General features: G+C 58.7%; 2 protein-coding genes across 3 annotated transcripts in view; both read right to left on the bottom strand.

Moving 5' to 3' along the window:
• The window catches only part of ZNF609 (zinc finger protein 609), a 53,278-nt gene extending 43,964 nt beyond the window's left edge, over window positions 1-9,314 (bottom strand). For both annotated transcript variants that reach the window (XM_050712918.1, XM_035566643.2), the window contains exon 1: window positions 9,236-9,314. The gene's annotated coding sequence lies outside the window, so the exon portion shown is untranslated. The remainder of the gene's footprint in view (window positions 1-9,235) is intronic.
• A 1,608-nt stretch (window positions 9,315-10,922) lies between these two features.
• The window catches only part of TRIP4 (thyroid hormone receptor interactor 4), a 32,367-nt gene continuing 24,841 nt past the window's right edge, over window positions 10,923-18,448 (bottom strand). Inside the window, exons 12-13 of the mRNA XM_035566744.1 lie at window positions 14,961-15,063; window positions 10,923-11,161 (exon numbers count right to left, since the gene is read on the bottom strand). Coding sequence (XP_035422637.1) covers window positions 11,094-11,161; window positions 14,961-15,063 — 171 coding nt within the window. The 3' untranslated portion in view covers window positions 10,923-11,093. The remainder of the gene's footprint in view (window positions 11,162-14,960; window positions 15,064-18,448) is intronic.

Below are 18,448 nucleotides of genomic sequence, written 5' to 3'. Positions count from 1 at the left end.
GAATGCTGCACACACACAGCACCAGACATGAATAATTCAGCTCCATTAGGTGCCGAGACCTCTACAATCCACATCTCCGCACTGGGAAGGAGCCAACGTATTAGAGACAAACCTGAAAGTTCACTTTCTGAGCTAGCAGCCAACTGCAAACACACCTAGAGAAAGCTATTCAAACAGGGCCAGGGAGCACTTCAAAAAGCACCAAGCAGAGAGCTGGGAAACCGCGTGAGCCCCGGCTCTTTGTGCTAAAATACGCGCAGGATGCTCCGCAGCGCGTCGGCCGAGCCCGGCTCGCCGTGGCGCTACCGGAGGCCAAGAAACCGAGCTGGGCATCGGCTGGAAGCCCAAGGGGGGAGAGGTGCAGGAGAAAGCGCTTCTCCTGGCGACAATGCAGCCAGCCCACACGTAGAAAGGCTGTCTCATACCCATGTGCTCCAGCCCGCAGCGCTCCAGGATCAGCCTCTGGTGGCTTCCAGACATGACTGACTGCAATTTTCACCCTGATTAACTTTCAGGAATGCCCGTGAGAAGGAGCGGCAAAGAGGACGGAAAAATCTCCTGGACGCGGCGCTTCCTCCGGCTGGGAGCGGAGGGCTCTGGCGAGCTGGTCTCGTGGGCATCCCCGGGGAGGCGCGGGGCGACGCGGGAGCGTGGTCCCTGTGTGCCACGAGGCCTTTCCTCCCGCCGCCCCTCGCTGGCAGCCAGCCTGCAGCTTTCCCCATACGCCGCCTCAACGCCAGATCCCTTTTTGTTTCCTTTTACGACTAAAGCAAACTCCGAGGGGACGCGCCTCCCTTTCCAGGGCCGCCGCGCTCTCTCCCCGCTCGCCTCCTACCGCCGCGTTTGTAATCCCCCAGCTGGGCTTGTTTGGGTTGGATTTTTGTTAAGTAACTCCCGTGTCTTTTCTGCAGATTTCTTTTTAAGATGTTCCTTTTCTCCCCGCCCCCTCTCTCTAGAGATGGGGGGGGGGGGGGGGGAGAAAAAAAAAGAGAAATGTTGAATGAGAGCCAGCTGGCACGCACAAGAGGAGACGGAGAAATCTGCACAAAGGAGCTTCCTCACTCACTTGCTGCTTTCAGCTCCAGAAATCCGGCAGGGGAGGAGGGTTTGCTCTCCCCCGTGCATCAGTCAAGCCGAAGCAGACAAAGGAGATTTACCATGACACCCTCCAGAACTGCCACCCGACAGGGGCAGGGTTCCTCGATCGCGTCCGCGCGGCGGGAGCCCGCGACGCTGCGAAACGCGCCAAGGCGCGGGGCTTCGAAACCAGCTGCTCAGCGTGGAACCGGGCGCGACCCGAGCGGAGGAGCCGCGCTCCTGCCTCCGCGCACCGGGAAAACTTCGGTGGCTCCCGGCTCGAGCGGGACGGCGCGGGCAAGCTGCCAGGAGCCAGCAGGCTGAGCCCAATTTGAATAAAATGGAGCCACCCTTCTCGTTTAATATGGAGGTGCACCCCACCGAGACTACATCTTCCAGCATGCAATGCAGCTGCAGCGCCCGGCGAGCGCTCCAGAAACTTATGCCGGGACTCCAAGTTTCCGTCGGCTGAGCCCTGACACCAGAGATGAACCTGACGCGGGGCATGAGTCATTTGCTGGCGTTCGGTAGGAAAGCCTGCGGTGTCCGAACACAGGCTGGGGAAGGATGGGAGAGGGGAGCCTTTAGCCGAGGGGAGGCCAGGCGACTCTGCCCGGGTGCCCCGGCCTGCCCGCGGCAGAGTTTCGGAGGGTTATCAGTCGTGACACCCACCTGCACCCAAATGCCCGCGTAAGCATCGACGTAACACTCGGCATCAGTCAAAAAACACGGTTCAGATCAAAACTCAAGCTCGCATCCACCCCTATATCTGCTGGGAACCTTAAAACACAACCTTAGCGGCAACATTCAATTGAGATTATTACAAAGAAGCACAGCAAAACCAGAGATGCGACAAGATACAGGTACACGGCGCCAGATCTGAAGGAAACGCTTTGCTGGGTCAGCTACAACTCGGCATTTACCTCTCCCGACACTTATTTAACACCGACGCCAAAGAGGCGTTTAGGAGAAGCTCGGTCGGCGGCTGAAAACCCCCAGCGCTCCTGAATGAGGCTCGAGAGCAAAGCCAGCCCCGGCGGACCCCTGCGCATGCACACGCTCCCCTCAGCCCCGAAGAAGCCAAACGCGACCGGCAGCGACGTCACCGGTGCGTGAGGCACACAGAAAGGGGGCAACGAAAGGGAGGAAACGTTTCAGGCCTTCCTTGTACCAGGAAACAGGAAAAGTGGAACAAGCTCTTCTTTAATCCTCCCATCGCTCTTGGAAGTGTCAGCACCAAAGTCACAATTTTTTGTTTGTTCGTGCCTCGAGAGCCCGCGGTTCTTCAGATTTACAGGTATTTCATTTTGGTGCTTCTCAGCCCTCGCATTTTTTTCAAGCTACCTACCTCTGCACTGAATCAAACACAGACTTCCTCCGCTGATAGGCAGGGAAATCCAAGAGCTTTCAAGACAACGAATGGCGAGAGAAACATCGCTCACATGCACGATCCTCGGCACCATCAACAGAAGGCACCTCGGTACCTACAAACCCACGTGAAGGCACCAAACACCACTCCCTTCCATTCCGAGAAAGGACAACAGACACACATCACCTTCTCGGCCCTCCCGCTTGCTCTCCGCTTACCCACAAACACGGAGTCACCCCCGATACCCGGCTTGGCACCTGCCGAGCTCACCAACACGCACGTGGGGAACGTACGTGAAGTAGGGATGCTCAGCAGGGATCTACCCCTTGCACCAAAGCTCCACCTTGACTTGCACGTGACGGTCCGAAAATAACCAGAATTACAGCACCGTCCTCACCCAAAACCTACAGCCCCTGCCCGATCGGTGGGGATCGCAGGTGCCGCCAGCTCCGAGCACAGGCCTTGCAGGCGTTGGCAGCTACGTGGTGGCACAAGCAGCCCCTGCGAGCAACACCTGGCCAGGATGAGCTCGGGAACGCTTCGGAGCCGTCTGCGGAGCAGGACGGGTGCTACCAGCAGCGCCAGACCCAGCACGGGTGCTCTCCTAGCACGCCGCAGCTCGCTCCCGTTGAACCCAGTCAGCCACGCCGCTGCCGGCTGTGTCCAAAAATAACATGAAACACTCGAAACGGGACATCTGAGCGAAGCCGTTTGACTGGCACCGAGCTGTGCATCGTGACGCTTCCCACAGGGACATATGGGACAAATCTGGGGGTTGATTCTCCCTCATCCACGGAGCTGTTCTCCATTAGGAAACTGGAACTAACGCAGCCGTGCGGATTTCAAACCGGTCTGGTTACACCCTTGCTAACCCCAACGCAGAAATGAGCTGATTTATGAGAGGCTTAGAGATATCTGAATTGGTGGCCTGTCCTCGCCCACAACCTCCAAGGGGGACCGGGCCAGAGAGCACTTAGAAATAACCAAGGCGGCTTACAAATTTCAGATAAAGCTCCGCGCAGGCTGGAGGGACGCCAACAGCCTGCAAAAGTCGGCAGCAAAAGGAAGCAGCAAGACGGATGTGATCAGGAAAGATCCCCGAAACATCAGTCACGGAGATGGGAAGAGAGAAAAGCTGGCACCGAGCGAAGGCGTGCGATGGGCATAAACAACTGGGGGAGCAAGCGCCGGAAAAAAGCAGCTCGGCCTTCTCCTCCGCTCACCCAACGCCATCCGCAGGGCTGCAGAAGCGCACCGGCAGTTTTGGCAGCAGCCCGAGCTCCTGGGCGTTGGTGGGAGCAGACCGGGCACGTCTCGGCAGCGAGCTGCGCCCTTCCTCGGCAGGGAGGCTCCTCGCCTCACCCCCGGCCACGCTGCGAGCATCGGAGACGTCGGTGGGAGGGCGCCCGGGCAGGGGGGCAGCGCACAAGCCAACCTCTCCCTTCTGCCTTCGCCACCCCAAGGGAGAGCCCCGGAGCGATGCAAACCAAGGGCTCTGCACCAGCTCCCAGCCACGCTCCCACCCGGGTATCGACACAAAGGAGGCACCGAGCGCACGCCAGGGCCGGGCAGCACGATGCTTCTCCATGGAGGAGGAGGGAGCGCTGCGTCCCGACCGCTCCCAGGACTGCAGAGCGGAGGCAGCGAGCTCCTAGGCTTTATTTTAATTTGAGGAGAGAGCACTGGCAGCCTTGGCCCTTTCCCAGGCGTCAGAGGAGGAAGAACATCTCTCCGCCGCTCCAAAAATGAAGGAGCCGCCACTTCCCCTATTAATGCCTTTAATTCCCCTCATTCAATAACCAATTAGGGCACCTTGGCTACACGAGCAAAGGCTTCATTTGCAGCAGAAGACTGTACGTGCGGCTGTAATCCCTCTTGCTGTCAAGCCATCAGCCTGGGAACACTTTGGGAAAAACCAGCCAGACTGCACAGTGCGGGAGGAGGGAAGGCAGACGCAGACAGGGACGAATGCAGGCACAGGGAGTACCAGACCAAGAAATCCCTCCAGCGCTTTATTTCCCCACCACCTTTTTTTTAAACGAGAGGGATAATAAATAGGTGTGTTTCGCAGATTAATAAAGCACATTTGCAAAGCTATGATATACATCAGAAAGTTGCTAATTCACGCTAATGGCCCATTGCAAATTACCAAATTTTGTGAATTAGCCAGCATGTAAAGGAATACAATACAAAAAAAAAAAAAAAGCAAGAATCATGCATCAAAGTGTACTTGGCTTATTTTGGTAGCTGTAGTCCAGCTGTAATTACTTGCGGCAATAAGTACAAAGGGAAGGTATGGATTAGATGCTAAACCGGAAAAAATGAAGAGAAAATCTTCAGGACAAGAACCTTCATTGCAGCATCGCCCACCAAACCTTTTGGGAAGGAGCGTGAATTCTCCTGGAGACCAGTGAGCCTCCACCTCTTCATCCGGAGCCAGGGCAGTTTGCGTCAGCCCCCCTCACGCCCTTAGAAGCTGCAGGCAGGCTCCTGAGCTTTCGTTGAAGCACCAGATCTCGGGGGAACTCAGAGCCAAATCTTGAGTCAGCCAACCGGAGATGCTCCATTTCACCCAAACCCAGGAGGGGCTCACCAGGTTTATTAACATCGTTCTAAAATTGCCCTGTTTTGTTACCGATAAATCAACGTACCCAGGCAAAACGACGAGATGGCGCACCCGACGAAGCGCAGTCCGCAGGCAACAGTCTTCCAGCTGTCACGAGAGGCCGAGCAGACCCACCAACAGCTCAAAGGGAATACCTGATGCTGAAAAACTTTTCCGTGCCCACGACACGCTCGGTGACAGAGCAGCGAAAAGGGACGTTATCTTTCCTCTCCTTGTCTCTTTTCTTGCTCCAGAAAACAAGGAAATGAATTGCAGAAGTTGAGCACTTAATGCTCAAATACAAGATCAAGATTCTCCTCAAGTTATCTTTCCTCATCCACAACCATGCATTCACATCCTTCTGTACCTCTCTCTACACACACACACACACCCCTCACGCGGCATCAGAGCTGATGTTTAAACAGGTACATCAGAGATTTCTTTGCATGTGAAGGACACTCAGCTGCAAAAAAAACAAAACATCTCAGCTTCAATTAGGAAACAGATTTTTTTTACCGGAACCCAGAAGTGAAATAGGCATTTCCTTCAAAGAAATTAATAAATTTGACACAAAAAAAAAATAAATCTCAGAAGCAGCCAAAGTCACAGCCACGTTTCCCAGACAGACAGCCATCCCCTTTTCCCTTACTACAAGGCCATCAGAGCACAAACTTAGCCTTTTCCCTGAAACCACACTGTACCACGAGGCACTGATCCCAGTTAGCAGGAAAGTGCGTTTTTCGTGCGATTCCAGCTGCCGTGTCCCGATCGGATCTTTTCTTTTCATTCCCTTGCACGAGAGCTGCCGAGGTCGCATCGCTCCGCTCTGCACTCGTTCTGCAGAGCGACCCCGAGAGCCGGGGAGGACAAACGGGACCATCGGGCTGGGTGCCAAATGAGCTCGCTGGTTCCTCGCCTGCTTCTGCAAGGGCAGCCAAAGTACCCGTGCGCTCCAAGGCCACCTCAGGGAACCACCCGAGCCAGCAGAGCTCCACAGAGCTCCCTCACGCTTCGCTCATGCCCACAGAGCACCAGCAGAAAAGAGGTGCCAAGGGGGAACCACAGACTAACGCTGCCTGGCCATCTCCAGGAGCTTTGGGAAGGTCGGCGTGCACAGACATCTCAAAAAGTCTTCCCATGAACAGCCACCAGCTGCTGGGAAACACGAGGCGGGTTTGGGAACAGCCCAGTGACCCTCGCAACACAAACCGGGGAAACCGCTGTCCACGTCCCACAGCACACACCACCAGGCTTCCCTGAAACAACATACCTGGGACCATAAATACCATCCTCTTTACGTAAGGCTCCGGCTAAAGGGGACAAAGAGGCTTACTGCCTTACAGCTGGCACCAGCATTGCATCAGCGCCCCGAGGCCTGAATCCGAATCCGAGCACGGCCGCGTGGGAATGCAGCGAGGCTCCAGCCCGCCGGAGCGACCGCGGGGTCGAGAGCGATGCGGCTCAGCCCGGCTCTGCCCACCGCCTCGACGAGCAAGCAGAGGAAAAGTGCGCCCGGGAAATACCAAGGCAGCCGCGGTGCCAGAGACCGCTGCCTTCGCCAGGCGGCTGAGCGGCCCCAGCGGCAGCTCCCAGCCTTTGTCACAGCCCACGGTTACCGGCCGGGCACACGCACGTCGATCCACGTGCGCAGGGACGCCCGCGCAGAAGTGCCAGGTCCACGAGGCAGCTCCTGGTGTTCTTTAACTTACGCGAAAGGCAAAGAATGTAAAAAATACTGCGAATGCAAACCTAGAGGCAGATTTAAATGCAACGGTGCCCAGTTCTCAAAGAGAACAAACCTGACCGACCTTGTTCATACATCATAAAGACACACAAGCTGTTAGGTAGCTTTGACGTGGCTTGAGCATCCCCCCACTGCCTTCCTACCTCGTGAGCCGTTTCTTCCCGCAAACGCTTCCAGAGAGCCAAACGACTTAAGAGGAGAAGCTCTGGTGGCCGCAGAGTTGCGACCCGGGGTCACGGCCGCACGGCTGCTCGGGCAGCGGTTCCTGCAAGGGGACTTTGCAACCTCGCGACTGCACGGAGGGAGAAATTATCCGCCGTTACCACCCAGCCCACGGCGCAGGGCTGCAGATGGATGAGCGTCCCTTATTCGCGACAGCTTCTCCCCCTAAGCCACGCTCTGCAAAAAATAACGCTCGCTGTCTTCCACGCGCGCAGAGGACGCGGCGACAGGGTAAGGTGTGCGCTGAGACACCTACACGCACACACCGGCACCTCCAGCTAACGAGCAGCCGAATGGCGACTCGCAAAGCACACAGGCCCTCCGCTGGAAATGAAGTCCAAGCATGAAAAAAACCCCAGCGCCCCGGTCATACTCAATTACAGGTCATTACAACTTGCTTGATAATTAATTTCCTCTGGTGGCTCTAAACTGGCTCGGGGCCCTCGTCCTGAACGCGAGGCCGGTTTAGGTAAAACATTAAATCCTTGTTCTTTTGCACCAGCGAGATGGCCACGCTCCTGGCGCTCTGCACGTCTCCCTTCCTCAGCGAGCTCTACCCCGCGGGGAGAGGAGAAAACGCCGGTGGATTAAAGAGGGTGGAAAAAGGACGAGGATTTTTGTTTTCAAGACCGAAACGGCTTCAGAATAATAAATTATAAATTATTCCGTTCAAAAGCTAATCAATAAAATAAGCTGACTGGATTTTTCGAGCGCTGTGCGCGGCTGTGTACTGCCAACAAAGAGCTAGAAATGTGCAGCATAATCCTATGCCGGAGTCATCACACAAAGCGTGGAAATAGGTTTTCCTGAGGATGTCCAGGCGAGGAAGGCTCGCACACCAGCATCGCCCCTGCTCTGAAAGTCAGCCCCGACACCGGCATCCTCATTCTTCTGGAGGGGAAAAAAGGGCCCGCGAGCTCTTGGCCGTACGTCACACAAAAAAATTTGTCTAACACCTCCTCCGAGGGAAAGGGCCTACCCAGAACGGGGAGGGGGGGGGAAGGAGGGGGAAAAAAAAAAAAAAAAAAAAGGGAAAAAAAGAGGCCTGCCGGGAGGTGGAGGGGAGCCGAGTCTGACAGACAAGACCTGAACCTGTGACCTTCCCTGTGTACACAATGGGCGGGAGGGAGGGAGCGCTTTATCTCAGGAGCGGCCGTTCTCACCCCGCCGCTGCACCCGGAGAAAACCGGAGCCGTCCGCGGCCGCCGTGCCCGGCCGGCAGCCTCGGGACTTACCGCAGCCCCGAGCGGCGGGGGCTCGGGGGGGGGCTCGGGGGCTGCGGGTCCGGCCCCACACACCCTCGACGGACGGATGGCTGCGGGACGGGGCTGCAAGGGGGCCGGCGGCTCCGGCACGGGGTGCCCGTGGTGCACGGGGTGCCGGGGCCCTCCGCGCCGTGCCCCGAACTGAGGGCAGCTGGGGAGCGCCGTGCCCTCCGCGACGGGTCCCCCCCGGGCCCGCGGGCACAGCTTACGCCGGGAACTCGCCTTCCACGAGGGTTTCGCCTGCTGCCGGCGGGGGGGGGGGGGGGACGAGCGGTCCCCGCGGCGCTGCGGTCTCAGGGGCGCTGGGCGCGAGGGGAGCGGCCCCCCCAAAAGCCGCCCCCCGGGGGGGCTCCGGGCACCCCGGCCACAGGAGCCCGGGCACGGCGGGGACGAGCCGCGGTCCCCACCGCGGCCAGGGCCCCGCGGACACGGGGGGCTCCGTGCCGGGGAGGGGGGCGAGGGGGGGGGGGGGGCGGCCCCTGCACCCCCCCGGGACCCGGGGGCTCCGCGCACAACGCGAGGGCCCCCCCCGACACCGAGGGGATGGGGGGGGGGGACAACGGCCACGGGAAGGGGGGGTGGGGGGGGGCGTGAGGGGGAGCCGGGACCAACGGCCCGGGGGAGGATGGACGGGGGGGGGGGGGGGGGTCCCGGCCCCAACGGTGCCGGGGAGGGGGGGCAGCGGGGAGACCCCGGCCCCAACGGCCGCTGGGGGGGGGGGAGGGGGCGGCCCAACGGTCACCGGGGGAGGGGGAGGGGAGGGGGGTCCCGGCCCCAACGGCTGCGGGGGGGGGGGTCGGAACGGGCTCGCCCCGTGACGATCCCCGCGGGGGGGGGGGGGTCCAAATCCGCCCCCTCCCGCTCCGCCGGGGGCGACGCCGTTCTCCGCCCCCCCCGCCCCCCCCCGGTAGTCGGGGCGCCGCGGGGCACGGCCGGGCCGGGCCGGCACTCACCCGGCTCCGCTCGCGTCCCGGGCGGCCCTAGGTCTCCTCCATGGGGCCGCGGGGCTCCGCTGCGGGCAGCTAGGGCCGGGCCGCCGGGCCCGCCATGCCGCCGCGCTGGGCCCGCCGCGCCGCGCCGCTCGGGCAGGCCGCGCCGGTGTCCGCCTGGCGGGGCGGGGCGGGGCGGGGCGCGGGGCCGCGGGATCGGCTCCGCTCGGCCCCGCTCGGCTCCGCTCGGCCGCCTTCGGCTCCGCTCGGCCCCGCTCGGCCCCGCTCGGCTCGGCGGTGCAGCCCGGAGCCCGGAGCGCGGAGCCGGAGCGCGCCGCCCCCCCCTTCGGCCGGCCGCAAAACGCGGCGCCGGAGTGAGCGCGGCGAGGAGCGGGGGGCACGGAGAGGGGCCCGGGGAGCGCCCGGGGGCGGGCGGGGTCTGGGGCATCGCTGCCCGGGGCCAGGCGGGGGGCGCTGGGGGCCGGGGGAGGAGGAGGCTCCGGGGAGGGACTCGTTGGGGTGCGGGGACAGGAGCCGGGGTAGCGGCCGTAAGCTGAGGGGGGGACGTAGGGCAGGTGCGAGGGAGAAATTCTCCCTCGGAGGCCCTGGCTGCCCGCAGGAGCCGCGGGTCCCACTCGCTCCGAACCCGGGCACCCCGGCACAGCCCCCAGGCGAGGAGAACCCCAGCGGCACCCGTGGGGACCCACGGCAGGGCAGCAGACGGGCACCTGGGGCACGGTCACCAGCTCCAGCCCCCCCACAGGTGGCAGAAGAAGAGCCAGAGGGCACCTCCCGGCACCGGGCAGCTCCCTTGGGGCAGGCTGCAGGGGTTCGGGAGCGTCCCCGAGGAGGAGGAGGAGGAGGTGGCCTCGGACCCCCTGGAGCCAGGGGGACTCCAGGGACTTGGGAACAGCGAGGGCACGGTGAGGCAGAGCCTGGAGCAAGGTGGCACGTGGGGCTCACAGCCCAGAGAGCACCAACGCGTAATGAGCACGGGCACGTCAATGCGGGGAGATGCTGAATATGAAGGATTAAAGAAAGGGGGAAATTAATCTTGTTCGCAAGGCACAGAGGGTTTTTAACTTGCACACGCAGCTGCAGCAGGAGCAGCTTTTGCAGGGAGGCTGCGGCTTCAATACAAACCAGGAGAGAGATGCACGGCCGGGCACGTCCCAAAGGCACCAGGAGCTGCAAGGGCGCGCTCCCGCTGGCAGCCTCACGCACCAAGCCTCCGACCAGGCACGGAGCAGAGCCCACCTCTCACCCCCGATCCCCTAGATGTGCTGTGGGCCTGGAGGACGCAGGCATCACAGCTGGTTGGAGCCAGCCCACGAGCCCCACGTGGTTTCTTGGCCCAGCAGAAGCCATCGTGCACTGCAAGCCCCGCCGAGCACCTAGGAGCAGTCATGGCGCGCTGTCCTGCAGGGCCGGTGCCACCACGTGTCCCAGTCCAGCTAAAAGGCACAAGCTGCCTCTTCGCCGAGCTGCCCGGGGAGCGGGACGCTGCCACAGCCGGGACAGAGCGAGCTCTGACAGGCTGGGACGGTGGCTGGAGGCCGTGCTGGCCGCTGCCCACGCGCTCCCTGGGACCAGTCGTGGGACTGCTACGTCCCCATCGGGGACAGACGCCAGCACTCAAATGTGTCATCGCATCGGCTCCATCTCCCACCCACCCCTTTCCGTGGCGCTGGGTCCTGGGCAGGGAAAGAGCTTGGTGAAAACAGTTCTCCTTTTAATGCTTTTCAAGTACAACAGACAGCGCGATACCCAACAGCGACGTCGGATGCTTCTTCCCGCGAGCACCTGCTTCCAGAGTCGAGGGCCACGGCAGCACCCGCGAGTGGCGGTCCCGGTGGCAGTGCCCGCGTGGGAACGTGGCAGCTCACACCACCGCTTTCTGCTTCATTAACCCCTTCTTTGCTCCCTGGTGGATCTTTGAATCCAGCTTCCCTGTAAAGAGGGGGGGGGAGAAAAAAAAACAACCCTCATCACTCTTTATTTTTAAATGCTATTTGCATTGCAAATCAGCTGGAGGCAGCGAGGTCTCCTAGTTAGTGTGTTGCTGTCACATTCAATTATCGTGCTTGAGGAGCCAGGCGTTTCCAGCCGCCATGGCTTTCCTCCGCAGGCGCGACACGGGAGCCAGGGCAGCACGCAGCACACAGGCGCCGGGGGGGCTCCAGCAAGGAGGAGAGCAAATTAACATCCAGGAGGAAAGCGATCTCTTTGCTCGCCCCCAGGATGCATGTCAACACGTTCGAAGGAAGCCCACAGACAGCGGGGACAAGCGCCGTGGCAGGGACGTGGCACAGCCAGGAGGCGGGGAGGGTGGCGCGCTACCGCAGGGGAGCAGCCCCGTCCCCCTCTCCCTGCCCAGACCCAAATTCTCCAAAGCAAGGTTAGTCTCCAGCCCAGGTACAGCACGGCCAAGGGAGCTCCTGGGGATGAGATGGCCCAGGCTCCAAACCTTTGGGCACGGCTCCTAAAACTGCTGGTAAATGCCAGTGTGCCATGAGAAGCAGAAACTTGGCCAGAGACAACAGCTCTCATCCAGTCAGAGAGCATCGCCTTCTCATCACGCTGTGAAATCTTCTCGTTTTAGCTCACAGAAGAGGCTGAGAGTGCTTTTTTCCAGGAGAGGCAGATGACAAAGCCGCTTTGCTCGTGATATCCCATTAGGACAACCCCCCCAGCCTCCCTGAAACTGCCTCCTTCCTCCAGCTTGAGTCATGGGTCAGCCTTTCTCCTCTCTGAATACAGAAACCATAAACGTGCAAAAAAACCCACGAGCGAGCACTTGCACTTCACTGCGCCATCGCTCCACAGATGCCTACACGAGGCTATAGCTGCGGTTGAAATTGGTTGCAGGAACCAGGTGCTGCCGCTGCCTCGCTGTGGCAGTTCCCAATCTGCAGCTCCCAGGACACAGCAGGGTGTCTGCAGAACTCCTCTGTGCTGCTGCTGCCATCAGAAATAAACAGCAAAAGACCAGGCACCCAGCGGGGCCGAGCCAGAGCATCCGGATGCAGCACGTCAGACCTCCGAGTCACCAAACTGTGGGGTTTTGGCAGGAGAAAGGTGGCGAGTTCGTGCTCGCTCCATGCTCTGGTCTCCCACTGCCAAAGCTCTGTCACGTCCAGAGCTGTTAGCTTCGTACTTAGCATGCCTGCCTGCTCCTCCCGGGTCCCAGAAGTGATCAGTAGGCTCCTCTGCTCTATCAGCTGGCAAAGATAAAACGTCACGTGGGTAACCTTTAAGAAAAGGCTAAAAATAAGGCAACGGCCCCAGGGTCCCCTTCTCTTTACGCTCAGTGATTTAAGGACTCTCATCTCGCAGTCAGTACCGTGATGTGTCCCCTCTCCCAGCCCCACTACCACGCTCTTCCAGCCATCGGCTGTTCAAGGGAGGTTTGGGAGCGCTGCTCCAGGGGGAGCTTTGCCCAGATTCAAGGAAATCTCCCACGAGAGCCACGGATGAGCTTTGTCCTCACACCCTGAGACTAAGCAGGGACATGTTTGGGGAAAGCCATGGTCACAAATGTGACACAAACACTGTGCCCATCCCTTCCATGCAAACAATAACCCTGGCAGCAAATCGAGCTCTGTTTCTTTCTTCCTTCCCCAGGCTGCTAGAAACGACTAATTTGCAACGGAGAGGCATTCAGATGTCATTGCGGTGAGGTCCATGCTGCTATCTGGCAAGGAAAGCCGCTCCGGCTTGGCTTCCCAACAAGACAAACTGGCATTTTGTCACGGTTGAGCCAGGCTTCAAGGAGACTGGGGCAGCCAGCGAGCTCAGGTGGGGACGCGAGCCGGTGCCTGCGCTTCCAGCTCGGAGAGCCACGCTTTTGACCGGATCGCATGCGAAGCCACCTCCTCGTAAAACAGTGTGCCACCACAACGAAAGGTCAAAGGCTCCCCCGCTCCTTCCCCCATCCGTCACAAATATTGTCTGCGCGACCTGAACGACTGCATCTCCCCCTGAGGGGGACGTGCAGCTCCACGACCTCTGCGCCGCAGGTCCCGCGCTCTCGTGACAGATCCTGTTGGGAGGGCAGGGGAGGCAAGGCCAGCAGCGGGAGCGGGCCACGCGGGCAGCCGCGAGCGCAGCCGGCTTCCTTCCAGGCTGTTAGGCTGATCCTGCTCCAAGCAGGAAACTGTCACAACACAAAGGAGACGATGTGACAGATGGGGGGGCAGGCAGCGCCCGTACCCGGAGAGGCAGACGTGCAGGAGTCAGCCAGCCCTGCGCTGGCACGATGCAGCCGCTTCCCCTTCAGCCACTGCAGCCAGCGGGCAGCTCCCCTGACCGCAGCTCCACAGAGGCAGATGTGAAGGGGAAGGGGCACGGTGGCCAGAGCCTGAATGAGAGTGGAGAGAAGCTGAAAAAAATAAAAGTAAATAAAATGAAGGACACAGCAGCTGTTCCAGGGATGAGGCTGTTGTACTGCAGCACAGACATTTACATCCCAAATAACTCAGCACAGCCCTGACTGCTCACCGGCGCGCTGGAAAAGACCTGTCCCCGGGGGAGGACAGTGCCGCTAGCAAGATCCAAGCCCTCACATGAGCTCTGCAGCTGCAGATCACCGAGCATTGTTTGTTGCCATCGGCTGAATGCACCTCCCAAATGTTGCTACAAAAGCCAGGGAATAAACCAAATTGTTTTGCCCTTCCACCTGCTCGGTACCACTGCAGGGAAGGTATACGCTGAACGCCCAGGGAGAGATCGAAGCCATGGGAGAACGGTGCTCCTGTGAGTGGAGAAGGGGGAAAAAACCACCTCAAAAACAACACAAAAACCCACACTGTGCTTCAAAAGGCCTTATTAACCAGTCCTGAGAAACCCTGCTGCTCCTGCGCCACTAGATAACTACTCCCTGAGAACCACGCTGCAAATGAGAAAGAAAACCCAGCCATCAGCTCTGCTAAACAAACAGCCAAGACTATTTCTGCTTATGCTGCTTTTAGCCTGTCAAATTAATTTTTCACATCCCCTGAAAGCATGTACGGTGCCTTCCCCAGGCTGTGTGGTGGGGAAGCTGCTAATAAGGATGGAGCTGACTGCAGACTCCCCAGCTGCTGCATCCGTCCTCCATTCTTTTTACAGCAGCGGGCAGGAGTAACTGGCAGCCTGCGGAGGGCTGGTGGCTCATAAAAGGGACTAACAACACTGGCAAGCAGAGAGCGGACAGATGCTGTAGCGCTTCCCTGCGAGCTCTGCCAGGACATCCCATCCCGCCAGCCCGCGGCTGGGCTGGGGCAGTGCATCCATCTGGACCCGCAGCCCTTGCTGCCTCAGCCCGGCCCTCACCTCCTCGCAGGCGAGCAGGCGATTCTGAAAGGAGGGCAAGCAGCCAGCATGGGTCGGCCTGAGCATCGTCACGCCCCCCTCCTCTTGTGAGGATAAAGGGAGGCTTCTGCCTCGCATCCTGACCCAGGCTCTGAGAGCTCGTGCCAGACGCAGATCAGCTGCAGACATGCGTTTCCTCAGAGCACGTGAGCACTCTTTGACTCCCGAGTGCTTGCAGAGGCAGGAAGAGGCATGTATTTAGAAGGAAACAACATCTGGGGAAAGGGGAACCGAAGACAAAAATATTACAGATGTATTTGAATCATTAAACAAACACCTACAGATCAAAGAGCGCGGGGCAAAGGTTGTGAACTCATATGGCAAAGGCAAGCAGAGGTGGTGATGAGAGCAGGCAAGAAAGGCCAAGGGGGGCATCTGTGGAAACTTTACTACTTACAGATTTTGGGTTTTCCTTTGATGGGAAACTTCACAACCATCTCCTGGGGATTAGTGCAGATAAAGACAAATGGAGACCCAGACTCCTGGCTCAAATCCGGATACTGCAAAACACAGACACACACACACAGAGTCAGACAAACTGCAGCGGGTGTGAAAAGAGCTCAACAGTCGGGAGCAGCACAAAAGGAAGCGCTTCCAGACAAACCATTATTGAAGAGATCAGCTATATATAGGCTGTACCAGCTCTGACTGAGCCAGTTCAAGAACTTTTAATGAAAGTGGTATGACTGCAGGTTTGCCCCCTTCTCATTTTGCCTCTGCTGGGGTTCGCCCTCTGTTTGGAGCTGCCCACAGAGCAGATCCCTGCACACTCCCTCGCCATGCCCAGCACAGACCTGCGTTTCGCTGCCTAAAGGTGTGGTTTCACACTTGGCTTACGCTGACCTAAAGCGTGGGCTGTCGCTAAAAGGCTCTGCCCTCCCAAGCTCGCCGGCTCACCGCCTACTTTGTGCTGGCTCTAACAAGCACAAGTGATTCTCAGCCTGATGCACTCCCAGATGTGGCTAAACCCCAGCTGACTGCAAACAGCACACCGGCACTTCAGCCAAAACGGCCCGGCCAGCCAACCCAACAAGACGATGACCATCAGAAGAGCAGCAACCTCTTCTGCTGAAGCAGCCCTCCCAGCTCCAGATACATCCCCATCCACTCCCCGCGAAGCAGATCCATTCTTGGTCCAACCACACTGATTTGGAGAACGTTCACCGTCCTGCTGTGGGACACAACCCTCAAGAATCATCTGCATCTAATGGGTGAGCAACCAAGAGCAGCGAGTAGGAAACGGGGCTTTATGGTACAGCAACAGCTCGGCCCCGGCGCCCTTACACAGCTTGCAATGAGGCTGGCTCCTCTGGGCCAGGCACCTCGGGACAGGAACTCACACAAAGGTCTCCTGAGAGAATTCACTGTGGCGAAAACATCAGGGAATTTCACAGTAAGAGTGTAAACAGAGCACTTCTCTCGTTAACCACAGGGAAAGGGGAAAAAAAACAACACTTGGTGAGAGAAGTGAGAGAAGTGCATGGAAGTCCTGTCTGGATGCAGCTCAACCTCGCTGGTGTTAGAAGGGAAATGCAGAACTGTGACAAAAAAATGCAAATACCAACCACCCCTTCAGACCCTCCATTAGTGGCAGACCTTGTGCTGACAGGCGTGCTATCTGCCCCTCCGGGTGAGGGCAACGAAGGAGCTCCAGCCCAGGAAACCCTGTAGAAACAGGCAGGGGAAGCTGTTTCCCTTCCACGGGAAAGCTGCCTTTTTCTCCCCTGCCTTCCTCGAGCAGATCCGCTGAGGCTGGTGTACGGGAGAGGATGCCAAACCAGATGGAGCAGTGTGTCCTGGCAAATCCCCCATTTGTTACTAACAAATGACTTCTAGGCTGAGTGTTTGAAAAGCTCTCCCTCTCTCACAGATCTGCCAAGATGAGTTTGGATTTGCCCTGGAACAGCTGGGCATGGAGAGCAGAGCAGGGAGCAACCCACTTTTCCTGCGCTGTAGCAGGGTTTGGCAGCACTGCCGGCAGTTAGGGGAGATTTACAGAAGCCTGACACTAGGAGTGGATCAACTGGAAAGTGTTTCCAGCCCCCTCATTTTACAACAGCGTGGGCCACGTTCGCCGAGCGAGAGAGATGTACACGCACTTAACTGCTCTGTGCAACACCCGCGCTGGGAGAGAAAGAGCTGCACTCGTCTGTGCAGCATGTAGACGCCCTGCTGCACTGATCTGGCATTGGACAGGTTTCTTCCTTTCTTTTTTTTTTTCTCTAAGCCACGTTACTTGACTTGCTTCCATGGCTCCACGCCGATGCCAAGGATTTTCATTTCCCATCTGCAGGGAGGGAGGATCTTGGAAGGTTACAAAGCGCCAATGTGAATATCCCCGGCCAACGCCTGGTGAGTGCGAAATGCTAGCCCAGCTTTATTGCTCTCGGTATCACACGGGCAACTGGTCGCTCTTCATAGCCAGGCATCTGACTCCCCCAGCAGCTCCCACACCAGCGGGGTCTCTGAAGCTCACCCCATCAAGCTGGGGGGGGACTCAGCCCCCTCCAAAACCCTCTGGTGACAGAGGTGGCGCGTCCCTGCTCCATGACACGTGGATCGGCCCCGGCTTCTTCAGCCAGGTTGCACATCCAGCATAGATGTGATGTGCCATGGAGGACTTGCTGCCTGCTGTGGCTTCCCGAATCCCTCCCAGGTGGACCTGAACAGCAGAGTGTCCCCCTCGCCCCTCTCACAGGCCCCCACAGTGGGGAATATCCTCATAACAGGCATCCAGGCACTGGCAGCCAAGTAGCAGCCAGGCTGCTTTCTCCGCTGACAGATTTCATCCAAAACCAGGCTCAAACCTTCAGTTCCAAACGCTTAAAGCTCAATCCAACCCCAAGGCTGAGATGGATGCCACAGCTGCGACTTGGGTTTACGCTTCCATGCCACAGCCTTTCATCTCCTCTCCCAGGGTACGTTTCTGTACGTGTGCCAAAGCTGCGCAGCCTCCGTGTCCCGCATTTTAAAAGCCTCGGCCCTTCCTCTGGCATCTCGCCCCCAGGAGGCAGGGAAGAGCGCCTTGCCGAGGGGCTCCCGTCTCAGGCTCCCTATTGTACCTACCCCAGAAGTCTCCTGCCCCGTTCTGGTGAGCAACAAAGGCGGAATATTCCTGCCTCCTGGGGCCAAGAAAAAGCCGTCATCCTTTCATCTGCTTACAGCGAGATGCACTCAGGTGCAGAAACGGGGGCTGCGCCTTCACAGGCGGCTGAGCCTCTCGAAGGGCCAGGCCCCGCTCTTCCCCTGCTCCCAGATGCACAGGCACGTCCCAGGGACTCACTGGTCCCTTCTGGCACGTTGATTCAACTCATTCGTCCCGCAGAAAGTTAGGGAGACTTCTGGCAAAGCCTGTGCCCATTGCTTCTCTTGAAATGTCTGCCTGCAAACTAAGCAGAGAAATGGCCAAATATTCTTTTGCCACGTGCATCACTAGGACCTAGAGCACAGCCTCTACCTGGTGCATGTGTAACTGGTGTTTGATGTGTTTAGAGACTACCTCCATGGACTTCATTCCCAAAGATCGCTAGAGCACTTCATATTTCCTAGCTGAAATCTCTCACTTGCTATTTAGTCCCACCACCAGCACCCTCCTGTAGCATTGTGCAGTCACCATCCCAGGGAAGAGCAACGGAAAGAAGCCATCTGTAGACACCGTACCTACCATACCAGCGCCAGGCTATCTTGTCCAGCCAGCAACAGGACCACGACAGACATTGTGGCAGCACAGCAGGCTCTCCCCGCAGCTTAGCTCAGTGCTAGGAAATCAGTTCCCACCTGCCACGCTCTGAAGATGCCTCTCCTATCGGCGACTACTGGTTGACTTATGTTCTCATCTCAGCCACTGGCACCAGGACGTGGAACACGTACATTTGTCTCTGTTAA

The sequence above is a fragment of the Cygnus atratus genome, chromosome 11 (assembly GCF_013377495.2).
Source record: "Cygnus atratus isolate AKBS03 ecotype Queensland, Australia chromosome 11, CAtr_DNAZoo_HiC_assembly, whole genome shotgun sequence".
NCBI classification, from domain to species: Eukaryota; Metazoa; Chordata; class Aves; order Anseriformes; family Anatidae; genus Cygnus; species Cygnus atratus.
The sequence above is the reverse complement of the archived record's forward strand: the minus strand, read 5'-3'. Positions and strand labels throughout refer to the sequence as shown.